General features: G+C 34.0%; 1 protein-coding gene and 1 long non-coding RNA gene across 2 annotated transcripts in view; both read right to left on the bottom strand.

Annotated features, from left to right (window-relative positions):
- Positions 1-238: 238 nt before the first annotated feature.
- Positions 239-4,024, bottom strand: LOC128177155 (uncharacterized). Its single transcript, XM_052843736.1, has 3 exons — positions 3,636-4,024; positions 3,105-3,251; positions 239-1,159 (listed from the first exon to the last, which is right to left on the bottom strand). Exons 1-3 carry the CDS (start codon positions 3,793-3,795, stop codon positions 939-941), a joined length of 528 nt encoding a protein of 175 aa, XP_052699696.1. The 5' UTR covers positions 3,796-4,024; the 3' UTR covers positions 239-938.
- A 5,407-nt stretch (positions 4,025-9,431) lies between these two features.
- LOC128178060 (uncharacterized) overlaps positions 9,432-17,177 on the bottom strand; it is a 10,315-nt gene continuing 2,569 nt past the window's right edge. Inside the window, exons 2-3 of the long non-coding RNA XR_008242898.1 lie at positions 12,685-12,921; positions 9,432-9,588 (exon numbers count right to left, since the gene is read on the bottom strand). This is a non-coding gene — a long non-coding RNA (uncharacterized LOC128178060). The remainder of the gene's footprint in view (positions 9,589-12,684; positions 12,922-17,177) is intronic.

Below are 17,177 nucleotides of genomic sequence, written 5' to 3'. Positions count from 1 at the left end.
AGAAAAAGCTTGTGCAGATTCCTGCTGTTTGTCTGAAGTCTATATTTGTTATTCGTTGTACATGTACATATCGACAAATATCTGTCTACTCTGCAACGCATCTGAACACCGACTCCCTGACATAGCAGGATAACTGAGATTTATAAACCCTGTGTATTACCATCTAATGTAATTCACCTCAGAAAGCGATTGCGTCCTCGTACTACATGTATATACCCAATAACAACAAACAGTGCGATATATGTATGATAAGTCTAATTCTGTAATATTGTAAAATAAAAACTCTAAAATACATTACAAAAACATAAAAAATACAATGATATAATTATCTTAAGGCTTTTTTGGTTAATATAGGCACCGCAAAGCGAGGATATACTTAGGGACGTTAAATTAGATGTAATGAAGTTTTGAGCATGCAGTATAGTAAATCCCACAGTTCTTGTAAAACCCGAGAATAAACAACATAAAAACCGCGCATTCAAATGTAAATTTCTGGAAAGATTTCCTTACTATGCATAATTTTTTTTTTCAGTCTTTAAGTGCACTTCTTAAAAGATTCTATTCTCAATTAAAATTTGATGTCAGCAATTGATATACTGGTATACATGCACGTAAGGCAGGCAAAACTTGAGATAATAAATCTAACAATGTGTCATCATATAATATAGGGAACACATTTTTACATGTGAACTTCATATTTCAAATCTATGAACTCGATTAAAAATCTTCTGCAGACTACTAGTATATTCTGGGGGGTACGTGGGTATACTAGTATTTTGGGGGCACGTGGGAATTGCAGGGGCGACAACTCTGTCGGTTTTACATTTTTAGGATACCAAGTGGCACGCATAAATCAGCAGTTTGATGTTTAATGTTAGTACACTAGTCAGTCTAATGGTCTGAAGCCCTCTGTGGAGCGGATCTACCTAAGAGCGGATTTATCTGACCACTGTTACGGTGGTGGTGGTACGGGTGGTTCTGACCGCACCCCCGCTGGATCCGCCAATGATGATCACGTGGGAGCGTCGGTCGACGATCAGCAGGATTCCGCCGATTACCGCGAGGATGGCGGCAATGATACAGAGGACGAAGGCCCAGGACAGGTTACTGCGGTTTTGGTCTATCACAAATATCAGAATTCCTATGATGATCAGGCCCGCTGTAAATAAAAAAACCCACACGATCTAATAAGATGTTTAATACTGCACACAACCAAGCTGAATTATCAGTGTCGGAAAAGAATGTACAACGCAACGCTTTCTTTTTCTACGTTGTATAATCAGCTTCTATTTAGACAGACATGTCAAAGATTAATTATAGTTACAGAAAATATTACGTGTTAACACACTCCCATTTCTTGCTAAACATGAAGCGAAAATTACCTTAGAACAACTCAAAATTTAATAAATTGTCGCAGTATGAACACCCCCCCCCAAAAAAAAAAAAACCAAAAAAAAAAACCAAAAAAAAAAACCAAAAAAAAAAAAAAAAACCAAAAAAAAAACCCACCAGACATCGACAAATATATTGTGCCGACTGATAGTTTCCGACACCCATTTTAAAAAAGGGTACCCTATTTTGAGACAAAGCTACAACATTAATGTGCAAGATTCAACTTTTTCTAAATAGATGGTTGTAGGTTGGACACCAATGACCACTTTTAAGTGATCAGTTTTTGCCAGAAACAAGTCAGTCCGAATAATATTATAAAACAGCATGACTACACGTAGATTGCACAACTGGGTCAATATTTCAACTACTGCGTTAATTAAGACGACAACTTCTGTTAACACAGTCTGACTAAAGCCAGCCCCTACTAATTCACTTCGTTAACGAAATGAATTAGTAGGGGCTGGCTTTAGTCAGACTGTGTTAACATTATATAAATAGTGCCTGTTTGGGAGGGTAACAGTTGAAATTGACACCCCGAGAAAACCATTGAAAACTGCATTAAACAGACCTAAATAAACAATCGATATAAGGTTCAGTCATAGAATAAATATCAACAGTTGTAATTTATCTTAAATACTGTTTCGTCGAATCTGCACTGCAGTATCCGCTTTCCCTCCCCAAGCCGTCTATAAAAGTCCATGTATACACTGAGCGCCTGTGTTGTCTGTATACTTGCATAGTTTGGTTGTCTTGTTTACGAATAAATCGAGAAGAAAAATATATCTCGCGTGCAAGGGTTTGCGTGTGTAAACCAGTGAAAACCAAAACTGCAGAGAGAGTTTTGGAATGGTGTCAAGGTATGTTGAAGCTGACACCCCCCTCCCTCTTGCAATTTACTTCATAAAGATACAATGGATTTGGGTGACAAAAACCACATTCGTCAAGTTCTTCGAATCACCGGAAAGATAAAAAAAGTATCTGTTCACGTATATTGATATAAATAATACGGAGTGTGTGTAATACACTGAATCATTGCAGGCGGCACTGAATAAGTCTATATGTAACAATGCTTGCATTCTGACTACAGCTATACATATAATGCACCGCTAATTCCTGGTGCGTGTCTGCGATCAGATATGAAATATGAACAGGATCAAGATATGCGTGGTAGCGTTTTATACCCTGCCCCCTCAAAAATTTCTCTTGAATGTCTCACTCGCTTACGCAGCAACAGAACTTACAGCATCTTAGCTCGTCACACACGTGTCGGCCTTATAAACCCCTATGTACTGACAAGCACCTTGCAGATATTTTGCGGGAATTACAACATAACAAACAACATCACAGGGCTGCTGATCAAAAGGATATAGCGGCATCTTTTGAAATGCATTTTAATTTTCTAACAACACACATTTTTGACTTAGACCTATGTCGTTAAGACGTCCTCCAAACAAGCAACTATAACAAAACTCAACAAAAATGGAGATCCCAAAAAAAAGCAGAAGAAAAACTCAACGAAAAGAGAGCTTCCAGTAAAAAAACCCCTTTATAACACATCAAGTAGTTTATGTAAAAAACGCACTGAAAATAAATGCATTTAAATCAAAATGATGAATCAGAATGTTAAGAAAAAGGCACAGAAATTTTCTAATTTTTCCTAATTCAATTAAATACGATTTAATTGTATTAAAACACAAATTGCAGCCTGTTACCTGCTACAAAGGCGCATATAGCGGAGACTAGGACGAGCTGGAGGTTAGGGCTGGCACAGATGTGGACTAGGAGCAGGATCAGGATAATGACCAACAGGATGAAGGCAATGGTCTCAAACGCGCGGACCGCGCCCATAGCTCCCCCACCTAGTGGAAGTAAAAACACAATCAAAACAACCATTAATCATTGCCATAACGTGTTTAGTCAATCGTTGAATGGTAATGTTAATAAACACAATGTATTATTAATCTTCATATCAGATTTATCACATTTATGTGTAAATCTTATTCCTGAACCTCTCTCTCTCTCCTCTCTCTCTCTCTCTCTCTCTCTCTCTCTCTCTCTCTCTCTCTCTCTCTCTCTCTCTCTCTCTCTGTAACATAGCTAATATTGGTGGATCCTAAACAGACCCCACCCTTTCTAGCAATTATGTTACGGAAAACTACGGTCTATCCAGAAAATGATAATGAAGATTTGAACAAAAATAAACAGATGAAGAAAGAAGAGGAGAGATGGTTCAGGCTACTTACCATAGGTATCATAGCATCTTGTCGTACAGGACTGCCAGAGTCCATAATGGAAACCGGACCAAGACACCCAGTAGGGGCAGGCAAAGCCCAGGAGCTGACACACCGCCGCCCCGATCAACAGACCAAGGGCCACTTTCAATAAAACGGACATAACCAACATGGCTGCTGCTGATGAGTATTTTCCAAGCTAGCGTCTCCCTCAGGAAAAATGGATTAAAATGGCCGTGAAAAGCGACTGAGAGACGAGTGTGTACACACAGCACAAGTTTTGAGTGATGAATCAGAAAACCGGCCGCTTAACAGTAGAACGCCCACAACCTCCAAACGATAGACAAGCTTCCGCTGGCCTCTCTCTTACTACCGCGATATTTCCTTGCTGTGTTTTTTTTTTTTTAAATTAATACAATTAGAAAAAAAATGTTACTTCAGTTCCTACGTTCAAGTGATTCGATAATTCATGTATAAAATGAAATTCTCGTTAGACACAGGTGTACACACATATAACTGACATACGTGTATCTTTCTCTATCAGTCTGTGTAATGAAATCAACAACGGAGATGTTTGAAGGGCGCGGCCCTCCTTCATGTTTTGTTTGCATAGTCACATTTTAACCACATAAATTTCTACAGATTTGTTTTTTGTTGTAATTTAAAATAATAAATTTATTTCAATGATATTCAAAAAAAGTGTATGAGAGAGTTTTAAATTTGGATTTTTGGTCTATTCTCTCGCCATTCACTATCTTGAACTGAGGGTTGTAAAGCAATCGTGTTTTTATAGCTCTACATATCTTTCATTTGCTTGAAATTGGATTGAGCTTACACTAAATCATTCACAGCAGAATGTCCCTATATTTGTTTCTTCTCCAATTAATTAAATCAAGTTCTAAGTAGTTCGTATAAAATTCAGCTTTCTCATTCGAGTGCCCTTTCTCGATCTACTCTAAATATCTTCTTTCATTTTTTCTGATGAGACCTAAGTTCTATTAACACGGAAAACATAATAACAACATTGGAGGAATGACGATGGTACTTTGACTTAATCATACAATAATTTCCCTAATGTTAATTTTCTCAAATAACAAAAATGTCCTTATTTTTAAACTACCTACACTAATTGCGCTCTCTCTCTCTCTCTCTCTCTCTCTCTCTCTCTCTCTCTCTCTCTTTTACACGACAATCGTTGATTGTAGTATATATACTGGGCTCCCTTGAAACAAAACCCTTTATTTTTTTTTTTATAAAGAAGCCAAGTAGTATGCATTCCTCTGGTATTACTGTATTTAAGTGGGCACATTCAGATCTCCTGCGGTAGTCATGGAGAAGGCATCTGCCTGCAAATTTTATTGCGATTTTAAAACAATTGAAGAGAAGTAACTCGAAAATGATACTATTGACACAGGAAGTAAGACATAAGCAAGTAACGCCCCCTAATAAATATAAAGTAGTAGGGTAGTCCACAAAATCTTAATTTTTCCAGGTTTTTTTTTACGATTTTCATATTTCACTTGCCCTGAAAGTATATACTTTAGATATTTCGGACTAATAGTAGAGTAACACAAACCTTTATCAGAAATAGATGGGAAAAGTTAACTTCTTTCTCTCAAAAGGTTAATGTTTCTCTATATGAGCATGCGATTTTAACGTTGATTTAAACAATAAAATGCTTTCTTTGGTGATTCATTCGGGATATGAAGGTAGTGACATTGCAGAAAAAATACATAACCCGCGTTAGCGTGTTATGTAATTTTTTTCTGCAATGATCACTACCTTCATAACCCGAATGAATCATCAAAGAAAGCATTTTATTGTTTATATTAACCTCTTTCTTTAAGCTAATCGATTAATTGATTAGGAAAAGTAAGTAAAATTCACTAAATTACTGTTGATATACGTAAGTAAGTTAGCTAAAAGAAACAGCCAAATCGTCTCCTGTGAGACTTTGAGTCTGACATCGTCATGATTATTTCGTGCAGTCCGTGATTTTTCCTAGGTCGCTATAGGTTTGGACCAATCGATAAACAGGGCGTGTCGATATCTGTCCTGTCGTTTTCTTGTCAGTTTCAGCCGCTGTAGATTTCGACCAATCGATAAATGGGGCGTGTAGATTTCAGTCTGGCTGGTTCTATAGAGCTATGAATTAACTATAAGTTTCCGTAAGAAATAGCGGGAATAATACTTGGGAGATGTAAATAAATGCTTATAATTACATCTACAAAGTATTATTCCCACTATTTCTTACGAAAACTTATAGTTAATTCATAGTTCATATAGAAACAGCCAGACTGAAATCTACCCTCGTTCATCCATTGGTCGAAATCTACAGCGGCTGAAACTTGAGTAGAAATCGACAGGTCTGAAATTGACACGCCCTGTTTATCGATTGGTTTAAACCTACAGCGACCTACAAAATATCACGAACTGCACGAAATAATCATGATGATGCCAGACTCTCAGTCTCACAGGAGACGATTAGGCTGTTCCTTTTAGCTAACCTACTTACGTACATTAACAATAATTTAGCGAATTTTACTTACTTTTCATAATCAAATTATTGATTTATTAAAGAGAGATGTTAATATAAACAATAAAATGCTTTCTTTGGTGATTCATACGGGATATGAAGGTAGCGATCATTGCAGAAAAAAATTACATAACTCGCTAACGCGGGTCTTTCATTCATGAACTTTCTAACAGTCCATTAACGACAAACTAGCCGTTCATTAATTAACTTCCTAGCCGTCCATTAATAGACTTTCTAGCCGTCCATCATTGACATACTAACCGTCCATTTATGAACTTCCTAACCGCCCGTCAATGACATACTAGCCGTCCATTAATAAACTTACTAGCCGTCCATCAATGACATACTAACCGTCCAATAATGAACTTCCTAACCGCCAATCAATGACATTCTAACCGTCCATGAATAAACTTCCTAACCGTCCATCAATGACATACTAACCGTCCATTAATAAATTTCTAGCCGTTCATTAACGACATATTAGCCGCCCATCAATGACATACTAACCTTCGATTCATGAACTTTCTAGCCGTCCATTAATGACATACTAGCCGTCCATCAATGACATACTAGTCGTCCATCAATGACATACTAGCCGTCCATTAAGGAACTTCCTAACCGTCCATCAATGACATACTAGCCGTCCATTAATAAACTTCCTGACAGCCCATCATTGACATTCTAACCGTCCATTAATGAACTTCTTAGCCGTCCATTAACGACATACTAGCCGTCTATTAATAAACTTTCTAGCCGTCCATCAATGACATACTGGCCGTACCATTAACGACATACTAGCCTTTCATTCATGAACTTTCTAACAGTCCATTAACGACAAACTAGCCGTTCATTAATTAACTTCCTAGCCGTCCATTAACGACATACTAACCGTCCTTTAATAGACTTTCTAGCTGTCCATCAATGACATAATAGCCGTCCATTAACGACATACTAGCCTTTCATTCATGAACTTTCTAACAGTCCATTAACAACAAACTAGCCGTTCATTAATTAACTTCCTAGCCGTCCATTAACGACATACTAACCGTCCTTTAATAGACTTTCTAGCCGTCCATCAATGACATACTAGCCGTCCATTAATGAAAATTCTAACGACATACTAGCCGTTCATTCATGAACTTTCTAGCCGTCCATCAATGACATACTAGCCGTCCATTAATAGACTATCTAGCCGTCCATCAATGACATACTAGCCGTCCATTAATGAACTTCCTAGCAGTCCATCAATGACATACTAGCCGTTTATTCATGAACTTTCTAGCCATCCATCAATGACATACTAGTCGTCCATCAATGACATACTAGCCGTCCATTAAGGAACTTCCTAACCGTCCATCAATGACATACTAGCCGTCCATTAATAAACTTCCTAACAGCCCATCATTGACATTCTAACCGTCCATTAATGAAATTCCTAGCCGTCCATTAACGACATACAAACCGTCTATTAATAAACTTTCTAGCCGTCCATCAATGACATACTAGCCGTCCATTAACGACATACTAGCCTTTCATTCATGAACTTTCTAGCCGTCCATTAACGACATACTAACCGTCCTTTAATAGACTTTCTAGCTGTCCATCAATGACATACTAGTCGTCCATTAATAGACTTTCTAGCCGTCCATCAATGACATACTAGCCGTCCATTAATAAACTTTCTAGCCGTCCATCAATGACATACTAGCCGTCCATTAATGACATACTAGCCGTCCTTCAATAAACATTCTAACGACATACTAGCCGTCCATCGATGACATACTAGCCGCGCATTAATGAACTAATCAAAAATTAAAAAATATAAAATTTCATACAAAACTATCATTAATGGTTAAAGTCACAGACGCCTGGCGTTACGTATTCTTTTCATAATAAAATATATATTACACACTACCAAATAATACACATTAGATAGAGAGAGTATAAACTTTTTATTATGAAAAAATATATATAACGCCGGGTGCTTGTGGTTGAAGTCTATCCACTAATGTAATCATATCAATGCCTATTTTATCGTTTATCATTATCATTGATGTGAAGATTGACCATATGTGAATAGTAGTTCGTTAATGTTAAAGTAACACAATTTATGATCAGAAGTCAGACCACTAATGCAACTTTATATCATTAGTGAATACTGTATAATTAAAGGTTACTTCACTGTAACCTCCAACGATTTCTCAAACAGATGGTAACAAACTCTATTTGCGTTGTTTGTCAAAGAACAAAACCATTTATGTGTAAATATATCTTTTTTAATTTGCAACATTATGAGAAAAGTTTAGCGGAGGAACTTTGCTATCTACATTATTAAAACTGCCGCCTTAAAAACGGTAAGTGTATAGGAACTTGGTTCTAATGACAGATCTTAGTTCCTGTACAGCAATACTGCATTTCACTCTGAGTAATATGATATGCATTAAAAAGTTAGTAAATGACCAAACCATTTTACAGCTAAACAATTTGGAAATTTTGCAAAATTGTGATACATTTCAACTTTTATGATTTGGTTCGAGAGCAGTTGAATTACATTTGAGATAGATTCGAATTTGAGATTTTCTATTTTTTTCTTTAAGTGTACTACTAGTATTTCGTTTTAATTTCTTGTTAAATATTGATTGTATAGAAAAAGTTTATCGCGAGTGACACTTTATTTGTAGTTTTTATCCGAAGGTTTAAAAATATCTACAATTCATGATTTTCATTTTTATAAATATTTTTCTCTCAAAAATATAACGTTTGTTTCACCGTCTTTGACATTTATAAATGATTAAAAATGTGAAAAAGTTAAAGGTCTTATTGACATTACTGGACATGATTTTTTGTAATATTAATATCATGCATTTATTCACACCAAAGTTTAAACTCTAGAGTGTGTTAATTGCCAAGAAAACAGGTTGTCTACTTTTTATAAAAAAAAAATTAAAAAAATTAAAAAATTATATAAAATAATTAATAACATATATATCCTTCTCTAAATTACAAAATCAAATATTTTAGAATTGATACTTTAACGATCCATAAAATAACATTTTAGTATTTTATTTCACCTTCTTATTTGTTGTGGTTTCTTTTTCGACGGATAAAATGACCAGGTGTAATCAAAGTACAAGATCAAAATAAATCTTTAAAACAAATGACTACGCTGCAATCTGTGAATGCACACAATTTAATGTGAATTTCATTTAATTCCTTCTGAAAAGAAAAAGTAGGTTCATTTGAAATATCAAATACTTGCTAGAGGTTATCTGTCATATGCCTGATGCATTTTCGCAGTGGAAGTCTCATATTCGAAATGATGAACGTGTGGTTAAATTCCACTGATATTCGAATGTAATGCACTTTAGAAATGATGCCGTTGATAACTGTAACATTCCATTGGTCCAACTCCATGAATTGCCAGGAATACTACAAAAAGACAAAAATGATGGATATTGAACTTAAAAAAATCAAGTGAGTTAATTCTTAATTGCAATATATATTGCAATATATATGTGTATATATCTCACTATTTTTATTAGATTAAGTTTACTTAGTAGAAACAAAAGTCAGCTCCACGAAAGCAAAATCCATACATTGTATGCCGATAATTCTCGCAATGAAATAAAAGAAATATGATAATCATTGTAATTTGGCTCTTAAAACAAAAAAAGTAAAATGTTAAAGCTCCTGTCTTTTATCAGCATTTTGCAGTTTATTCCTTTCCTTATATTGCACAACAGAATTTGCACTAACATTAAAAGACATTTTTGAGGGATGAGCAACTATAATGCATGCAAATACAATGTACATTACTTTTGAATATGAAAAATAAATATCTGTTTGTTATTTTAAAAGTAGACAGTAGCAGAAGAACAAGAATATTAGACCTATACATCTTATACCACTGATCTGTCAATAGTGAAAATAATACACAGCAACACACTGTGCTTGGTTACATCACAAGGCTTGTTTACAAAGAGAGTAAAACACGGTTATAGCGAACACGCTTATAATGAATTGACGGTTACAGCGAAGTGAATTTCATTCCCCGTGACTGCATTATATGTTGTAAACTTGACGGATATAACGAATTACGCTTAAAACGAAGTAAAATTGCCCGTCCCTGGGACTTCGTTATAACCGTGTTTTACTGTAATTAAAAGGACTGGATAGCCGTGGTCATTTTAAAGGCCATATTTACCTCATAATGAAAAAGAGCTCTTTATAAAGTTTTAGAAAAATGATCAAATCTATGAGCTGAAATATTTGGATTTTTTCTTTAATAAATGTTAATATAAGGCCAAAAATATCATGTGTCAAAGTTTATGGAAGAGGGTTAATTTGTGGACCACACAACATCCTTTACAGTGTACACCACAAGCACGCTCTTTGAGATTTGCAACTAAATTGGTGAACCATTATTGTCCTATTCCATCAATGTAGATAATCAGCAGAAAAGCATCGTTGTTAAAATTTGTCGTAACGTTGTCTATAAATTGCCAAATGATTTTTAAGGTGGGTCGCGGGTTTACCCCATAAAAAATCTCACGAGAAAACATACCCTGAAAATTTGTTAAATCGTTATTTAGGATACAGAGTTCATTATATACATTTTTTATCAAATTTGCCTACGCTATTTGGGTGCAATACCGCTCTAAACTTAGTATCGTTTGTAGTGCTGTTTTGACGCTTTTCTAATAAAATATATAGGAAAATGAGCATATTTCTCTTTATATTCGAGATGGAGTTTTTTTGAAAAATTGCAAATAGCTTCTAAACAATTTAGACGAATTTATCAACGGTTTCTATGTGTTAAGAAAGCGTGATTTACTTATTAACGTAAAAAAAATTATATGTGTTCTCGCTAGATTTTTTGCTATTTTATTTTATGTTTCTGATTATTCTACCAAAAATTGTCGCATTTCCATATTTGACGTCATGATTACAACGTCAAAAACATTAAACCTGTTCCACTTACTAAGTGATGCAATCATTTTAAAACTAAATTCAAGACTGCTAAAGCTAAAACTTTTACAGATTTAAGGTTCTAAGGACGATGCAGATTCTTTTTACATATATATTGTCCACAAATTTACAAAAAAAAAAGAGAAAATATCTTACATACCTCCATATATAGCCACTTTCGTATGAGTTGTACATAACTCTGTAACAGTTAAAATGACAATTTTCCTAGTGATTAGACCACCTACCATAATAGCATATATCTTTCTTTAAAAATGGACTTTTTGAGTATATGAAAGAGATCGAGATTAAAAATATTTTTATCATGAATCCAAAACTATTAAGGGGGGGGGGGGGGGCAGTCTCTCGTATGCCCCCCCCCCCCCCCCGTTTTTTATACATGAAGAGATCTGTTCAGTTGATATTAAAAAAAATATTAAACAGTATAGCTAGCTTTTACAGTCTTATTCTTAATCAGATGATGCAGAGCATAATATTTTAATATCTCAAATCACAGAGGGAAAGGAGGCATCAAATTTGTTAGCAAGTGCATTTCCATATTAATTTGCTTGGTCGCAATATAAGTTAGACCGAATGTATATAATCTCGAATCTAGAAAACGGTTGCTATTTGTAAGCCCCGGGCAATTATTTTGCTTATCAAGATCTTCACAACTAAGAAAAATGAATTCCCCGACTGCGCTCTTCCCTATTTTCAAGCAAAATAGTTACATGTAATAATAATATATTATTGATATATTATATCATTATATATTAATTCAATAACTAATCAATTGTTAAGAAATTATTGCCGAAGCCGAGGACCAAAATATTTTACATAGACTGAAAAAACCGCTTCAATTCTTGCTGATTATCTGCATAATTATAATGTATTACACTCAATGTGCACTTCCTTTTTTGATTCACAGAGAATAAATATGAATGACTACTACTGTCTAGTATTAACGGCATATAATTATATAAATGATAACTTCATTATCACCCCGAGCATTTGGTTTTAGAGTGTAATGCGGGAAACATGAGATGTATCCGTTATGACGTCATAAACGAATGTGCACAAAACGGCCAAACAAGTTGTCTAAATTGTGTACAGAATTTGATGACGAAAGCAAACCCGCGACCCACCTTAAATAACCCCATAAAATCACTTTAACTCATTTATCCTCATTATTAGCGTTATCAAATAGCGTCATTTTAATAATAGTCTTGTTATTTGATATCAAATTGTACTGGGAAGAGCACATTAAAGACAATATGAATATTTTATACATCAGCAGCCATGTCGTGCAATTTAACCGTCGTTTTAAGTATTTTATCTCACTAAAAGTTTTTTTTACGTTTTGGGTACATTAAAAAATGTTTTGATTCAAACAAGATGAAATTAATCAAAATTAAAATAAACCTCTAATATCTTAGTTTGTTTTCCCCCATTTTTTTTCAATAAAATTTATGCTATTTTAATTTGGTTAAGAAAATTCGTTGTTTATCTTTTCACCAATCAAAAGCACACTTTACGGTGTCTTAACTTGTCAATACTTACAGATCATTGAACTTTCGTTGTCCAGGAAATGCACATATACGCGTGATGCCATAGAAATACGAAAGAACATATTTGCAAGGTTTGAAAACCTTTCTGTTAATGATATATTGATGTATGTAACACCAAATTTTAAATCTGGAAATAAAGTCCCTTGGAAGAAAACAGTGAGTCGTAAATCGAACTATGTATGGTGTATACTGTTTGGTGATCCTTTAATGCTGGCCTGAGCATGACAAACTGTAAATATAAAAGATACAATTGGATAAGTTTGTGCTCATGTAGAATTGTAGAAAACAATGGATATCATATTTCACTTATGTGTAAATTAATACACGCAATTGTGCATAAACGCACAATAAACGTTGCATATACTCTCATGTAATAAGGATACCAAAATCACAAAGAAATTCTTCATCATGAAATTCATTTTTGACCAAGGTAGCGGTTGATTCTAGAATTATTTGCCGTTCTCATAGTAATGCACAGCAAGCGCCAACCACTCATTTGGTCTTTGGCGTTCAACTGATGACCGTGTACCTTGTGACAACGTGTTTGGGTTTCGCTCGTTATAACTCAGAATCTAAAGGAAGTTACTTTTTTAACTTGCCTCAATGGTCAAGTTTTTAACGCTCTTATTGTGCACATTTAGTTTAGTGGGTTCCGCAGATATAGAGGAGTTTAGAGAATCCATACTAACTATCGTACAAAAACACAGTTTATACATAAAAGTTAATTTACCTGTTTCACAAGCATAGCCTTCGAAACCAAGACTACATTTCAAACATATCCCCGTTTAAGGGTAACATTTTTCACAGTTTGAAGGACATGGTCCTGCGCATTGGGGAATATTCGCCACAGGGCTAGGACAACCTGAAAAACCCCCCAAATTAAATCAATTCAAAGATTTTTGTTAATCTTTATGAGTTTAACTCTTCAGAAAAATATTAACTAAAATTATCTCAAAAACAAACATATTTCAGTAAAAAAAAAATGTTGAAATCGGTGTATGGCAAACATTTCCAAAAATTTTCTCTCATACAGTCATATTCATAATATTTTATCGATCGAAAAAAAACCCCACGATATTAAATTCTAGAATATTATTTCAGTCTTTTGGTGTCAATACTAGGTAGCAATTGAAAAATGGTTTATATTTTGAGAAAAAAAAATATGAATGGGTCATTTCTTTTATGATAACATAATTCTTTTTTTTTTGTTCTTTTGTCGAGAGCGTAAAAGGGGATTGTTTTATTTGTGTCTATGATTTTAAGCTCACCTGAGTTTTTTCATAATACAAATAATAAGATTATTTTTGAAGGAGAATAATAGATGTTTGGGTGCATAAAATTACCTTCGTAATTGCGTCGCGAGACTTGGGATAGTTGCAAATCCCGTTCGTGTATACTAGTTCGTCCCTGGTTGTAAGTAAATATATATATATAAAGTATATGTATCGTATTGTGAAAACTAAACCGAGAATTAACTTTATAGATAATGAACTAAAAAGCGATCGCGATTTTTGCAGCTCAGACAACGACGTTGATTTTTTAATCCCTTAACACAGGAGAGTCTGAAGGTCATATTGGGATCATAGACTGATCAAGGGGGAGGGGGTGTTGAACCGGAGTTAACTCGTAATGAAGGTACGTGTATTCTACGATATAATAATATGTTTTCTGTACGTTTTCTGACGACATAAAATGTTTATCAATATAACGCAACTGGCATCTAATGAGAGAAGTTTATACGAATATATTGACATCTACCAAGTATTATTCCCTCTATTTCTTACGAAAACTTAAAAAAGTTAATTCATATAGCTCTACAGAAACAGCCATACTGGAATCTACACGCCCCGTTTATCGATTGGTCGAAATCTACAGCGGCTGAAACTGACAAGAAACTGGCAGGACTGAAAATGATACGCCCTCTTTATAGATTGGTCGAAACCTACAGCGACCTGAGATTTTCAGTTTCAGTTTATTTCACTCAACACCATACATGTATAATGGTACAAGAGGTACATAAGAAGACCAAACATATTTACATACTGTATATACAATATAGTTGTAAAGTCAAGAAAGTAAGTGGGATGAACGAACAGTATGATTAATTTTTGAAATAAAGAAACACAATTTTCTTAATGTGATATAATTGACTGAAGACATGATTTCATAGAACTTTTTAGTGTTAGGAGAAGAACAGTAATATGTATCTAAAAACTGACTTCGTAATTTACTTAATGCCTTGCATTCTAATACAACATGAAATTCATCACCAATTTTGTTACAATTACACAAATTACAATAACGTTTACTTCTTTCAACAATACCCCACCTTCCTATTTCAACAGGAAGATGATGATTTGTAGTTCTAAACTTAACTAATATTTTTCTTAATTTACTGGGTAACAAGAGTAAGAAGCGTTCACATTCAAAATTTGTTTTATAAATTCTATATATAACACCCTTAGTCAGTTCCTGAATATCGTTATGCCATTTTTGTAAAAATTGATCTCTTAACCTTTGGTTAATAGTTGTCTTAATCCAACTGGAGTTATAATGGTACGATTCATGATCACACCATAAATTTGAAAGGCCGCATTTATCTAAAACATTTTTTAAAGAGCATGGATTTAATATTTGTCCCTTATCAAAAAGAATACGTACATACATATATATGATTTTGCTTAACTTGTTTTCACTGCTATTGATTATGTTGGCCCAGAATGAAATCATTCTAGTAAAAATGGTTATATACAGAGGAAATCGTCCAGTTTCACCATATACCATGTAACTAGGTGTACAACTTTTCAGATTAAGTATATGTTTCAAATTTTTTAAATGGACACGTTCAATAATCTCAATATTTTCATAACCCCCAACTTCGCATGCATACAATAAAACTGGTACAACAATTTTATCAAATAAATCTAATTGACAATCAATAGGTAAATTAAAAGTTCTTATCTTCCTTATAACTCCGTACATGGATTTCTGTGCTTGCTCACATAGCCGTTTTTTTGCTTTGAAAAATGAACCTGTTCTTGAGAAAATTACACCGAGATAATTAAATTCCTTATCTATTTCAATAGGTAAACCATTAAATGAAAAGACATATATTTGGGTTGACGACCTTTAGAAAATACAACAATTTTTGTTTTACAAATATTAACAGTAAGTTTCCACGTATCACAGTATCTATAGAATTCATTAAGGGCAAACTGTAAATCGTTTGCAGACTCAGCTAAAATAACAGTATCGTCTGCATAAAACAGGATAAACATTTTTAAATATTAAAAAAGTTCCTTTTCAATTCCCTCAGGAATTGTAGACAGTCCAGTTACGTTTTCATCTAACAAATAATCTTCTAGATCATTAATATACAAGGAAAACAAGAATGGAGACTTTCTCCTTGTCGTACACCGACATTACAAGTAAAAAGATCAGATGAAAAACCATTAATACATATTTCTGATTTTATACCTTTGTACATGTTTTTATATGTAAGTAAAACATTAACCATTTATTCCACTTTTAAGAAGTTTGTACCAGATCGAGCCCATCCCTCCATACTGTATCAAAAGCTTGTTTGAAATCTACAAATGCACAGAATAATAACGGACTGCACGAAATAATCATCAGACTCAGAGTCTGACAGGAGACGATTTGGCTGTTATTTTAGCTAATGTACTTATTAACAGTAATTTAGTGAATTTTACTTACATTTCTTAATCAGTTTATTAATTAGTAAAAAGAAAGATGTTAATATAAACAATAAAATGCTTTCTTTGATGACTCATGCGGGTTATGAAGGTAGCTAACGCAGATTATGTAGGCTATTTTTCTGCAATGTCGCTACCTTCATATCCCGAATGAATCACCAAATAAAGAATTTTATTGTTTAAATATAAGTAAAACCATTTTAACCAGACCTTTGACTTTCGGTTGAACGTAGCTATCTATTTCTTTATTTCTTACGTCAAAACAAGTTTAAAATGACGCGGTTTCAAGCGAAATATACACCGATTGCGTAGTTTTAGCTAAAAAGCCATACAAATCTTGTCGATTTCAAAGAGCCATAGCTGAGTGGCCAGCAATGCAATAGACAGGCCTACGTCACATTGCTGTTTGACATAACTATCCAAAGTCCAAGCTCTTGTTGATTTGAACATATTTTATTGTGTAAGTAACACAAAAGGATCAGAAACAAGTTCTTGCAACTTACAAGTTCCTCTCCTAATGATAATACATACAATATATACAATTGTCATAGTACATGTAATATTACATGTTACTTATAGTTATTGACTTTATAATAATTAAATTCATAGACATACATTTACAAAGTAATTGCAAATATATAGTAGATAACGTTAATGTACAGTATAGAAAGCAAAAGCAAAAAAGGAATTTAATTATTAAATCTTCCAGACTCAATAATGAACTTTTGAACTGCTGAAAAAATAAAGCAGTTTGTATTGTAAGACAAAT

Source organism: Crassostrea angulata, chromosome 3 (assembly GCF_025612915.1).
Source record: "Crassostrea angulata isolate pt1a10 chromosome 3, ASM2561291v2, whole genome shotgun sequence".
In the NCBI taxonomy this organism is placed as follows: domain Eukaryota; kingdom Metazoa; phylum Mollusca; class Bivalvia; order Ostreida; family Ostreidae; genus Magallana; species Magallana angulata.
This window is presented reverse-complemented; position numbering and strand designations above follow the sequence as displayed.

Excerpts from the sequence above, each read along its gene's own strand:
- LOC128177155 (XM_052843736.1), bottom strand. The coding sequence starts at position 3,795 with ATGTTGGTTATGTCCGTTTTATTGAAAGTGGCCCTTGGTCTGTTGATC. Across the intron at positions 3,252-3,635 it reads AAGATGCTATGATACCTATG|GTGGGGGAGCTATGGGCGCG; the intron begins GTAAGTAGCCTG and ends TACTTCCACTAG. Across the intron at positions 1,160-3,104 it reads TATATGCGCCTTTGTAGCAG|CGGGCCTGATCATCATAGGA; the intron begins GTAACAGGCTGC and ends TTTTATTTACAG.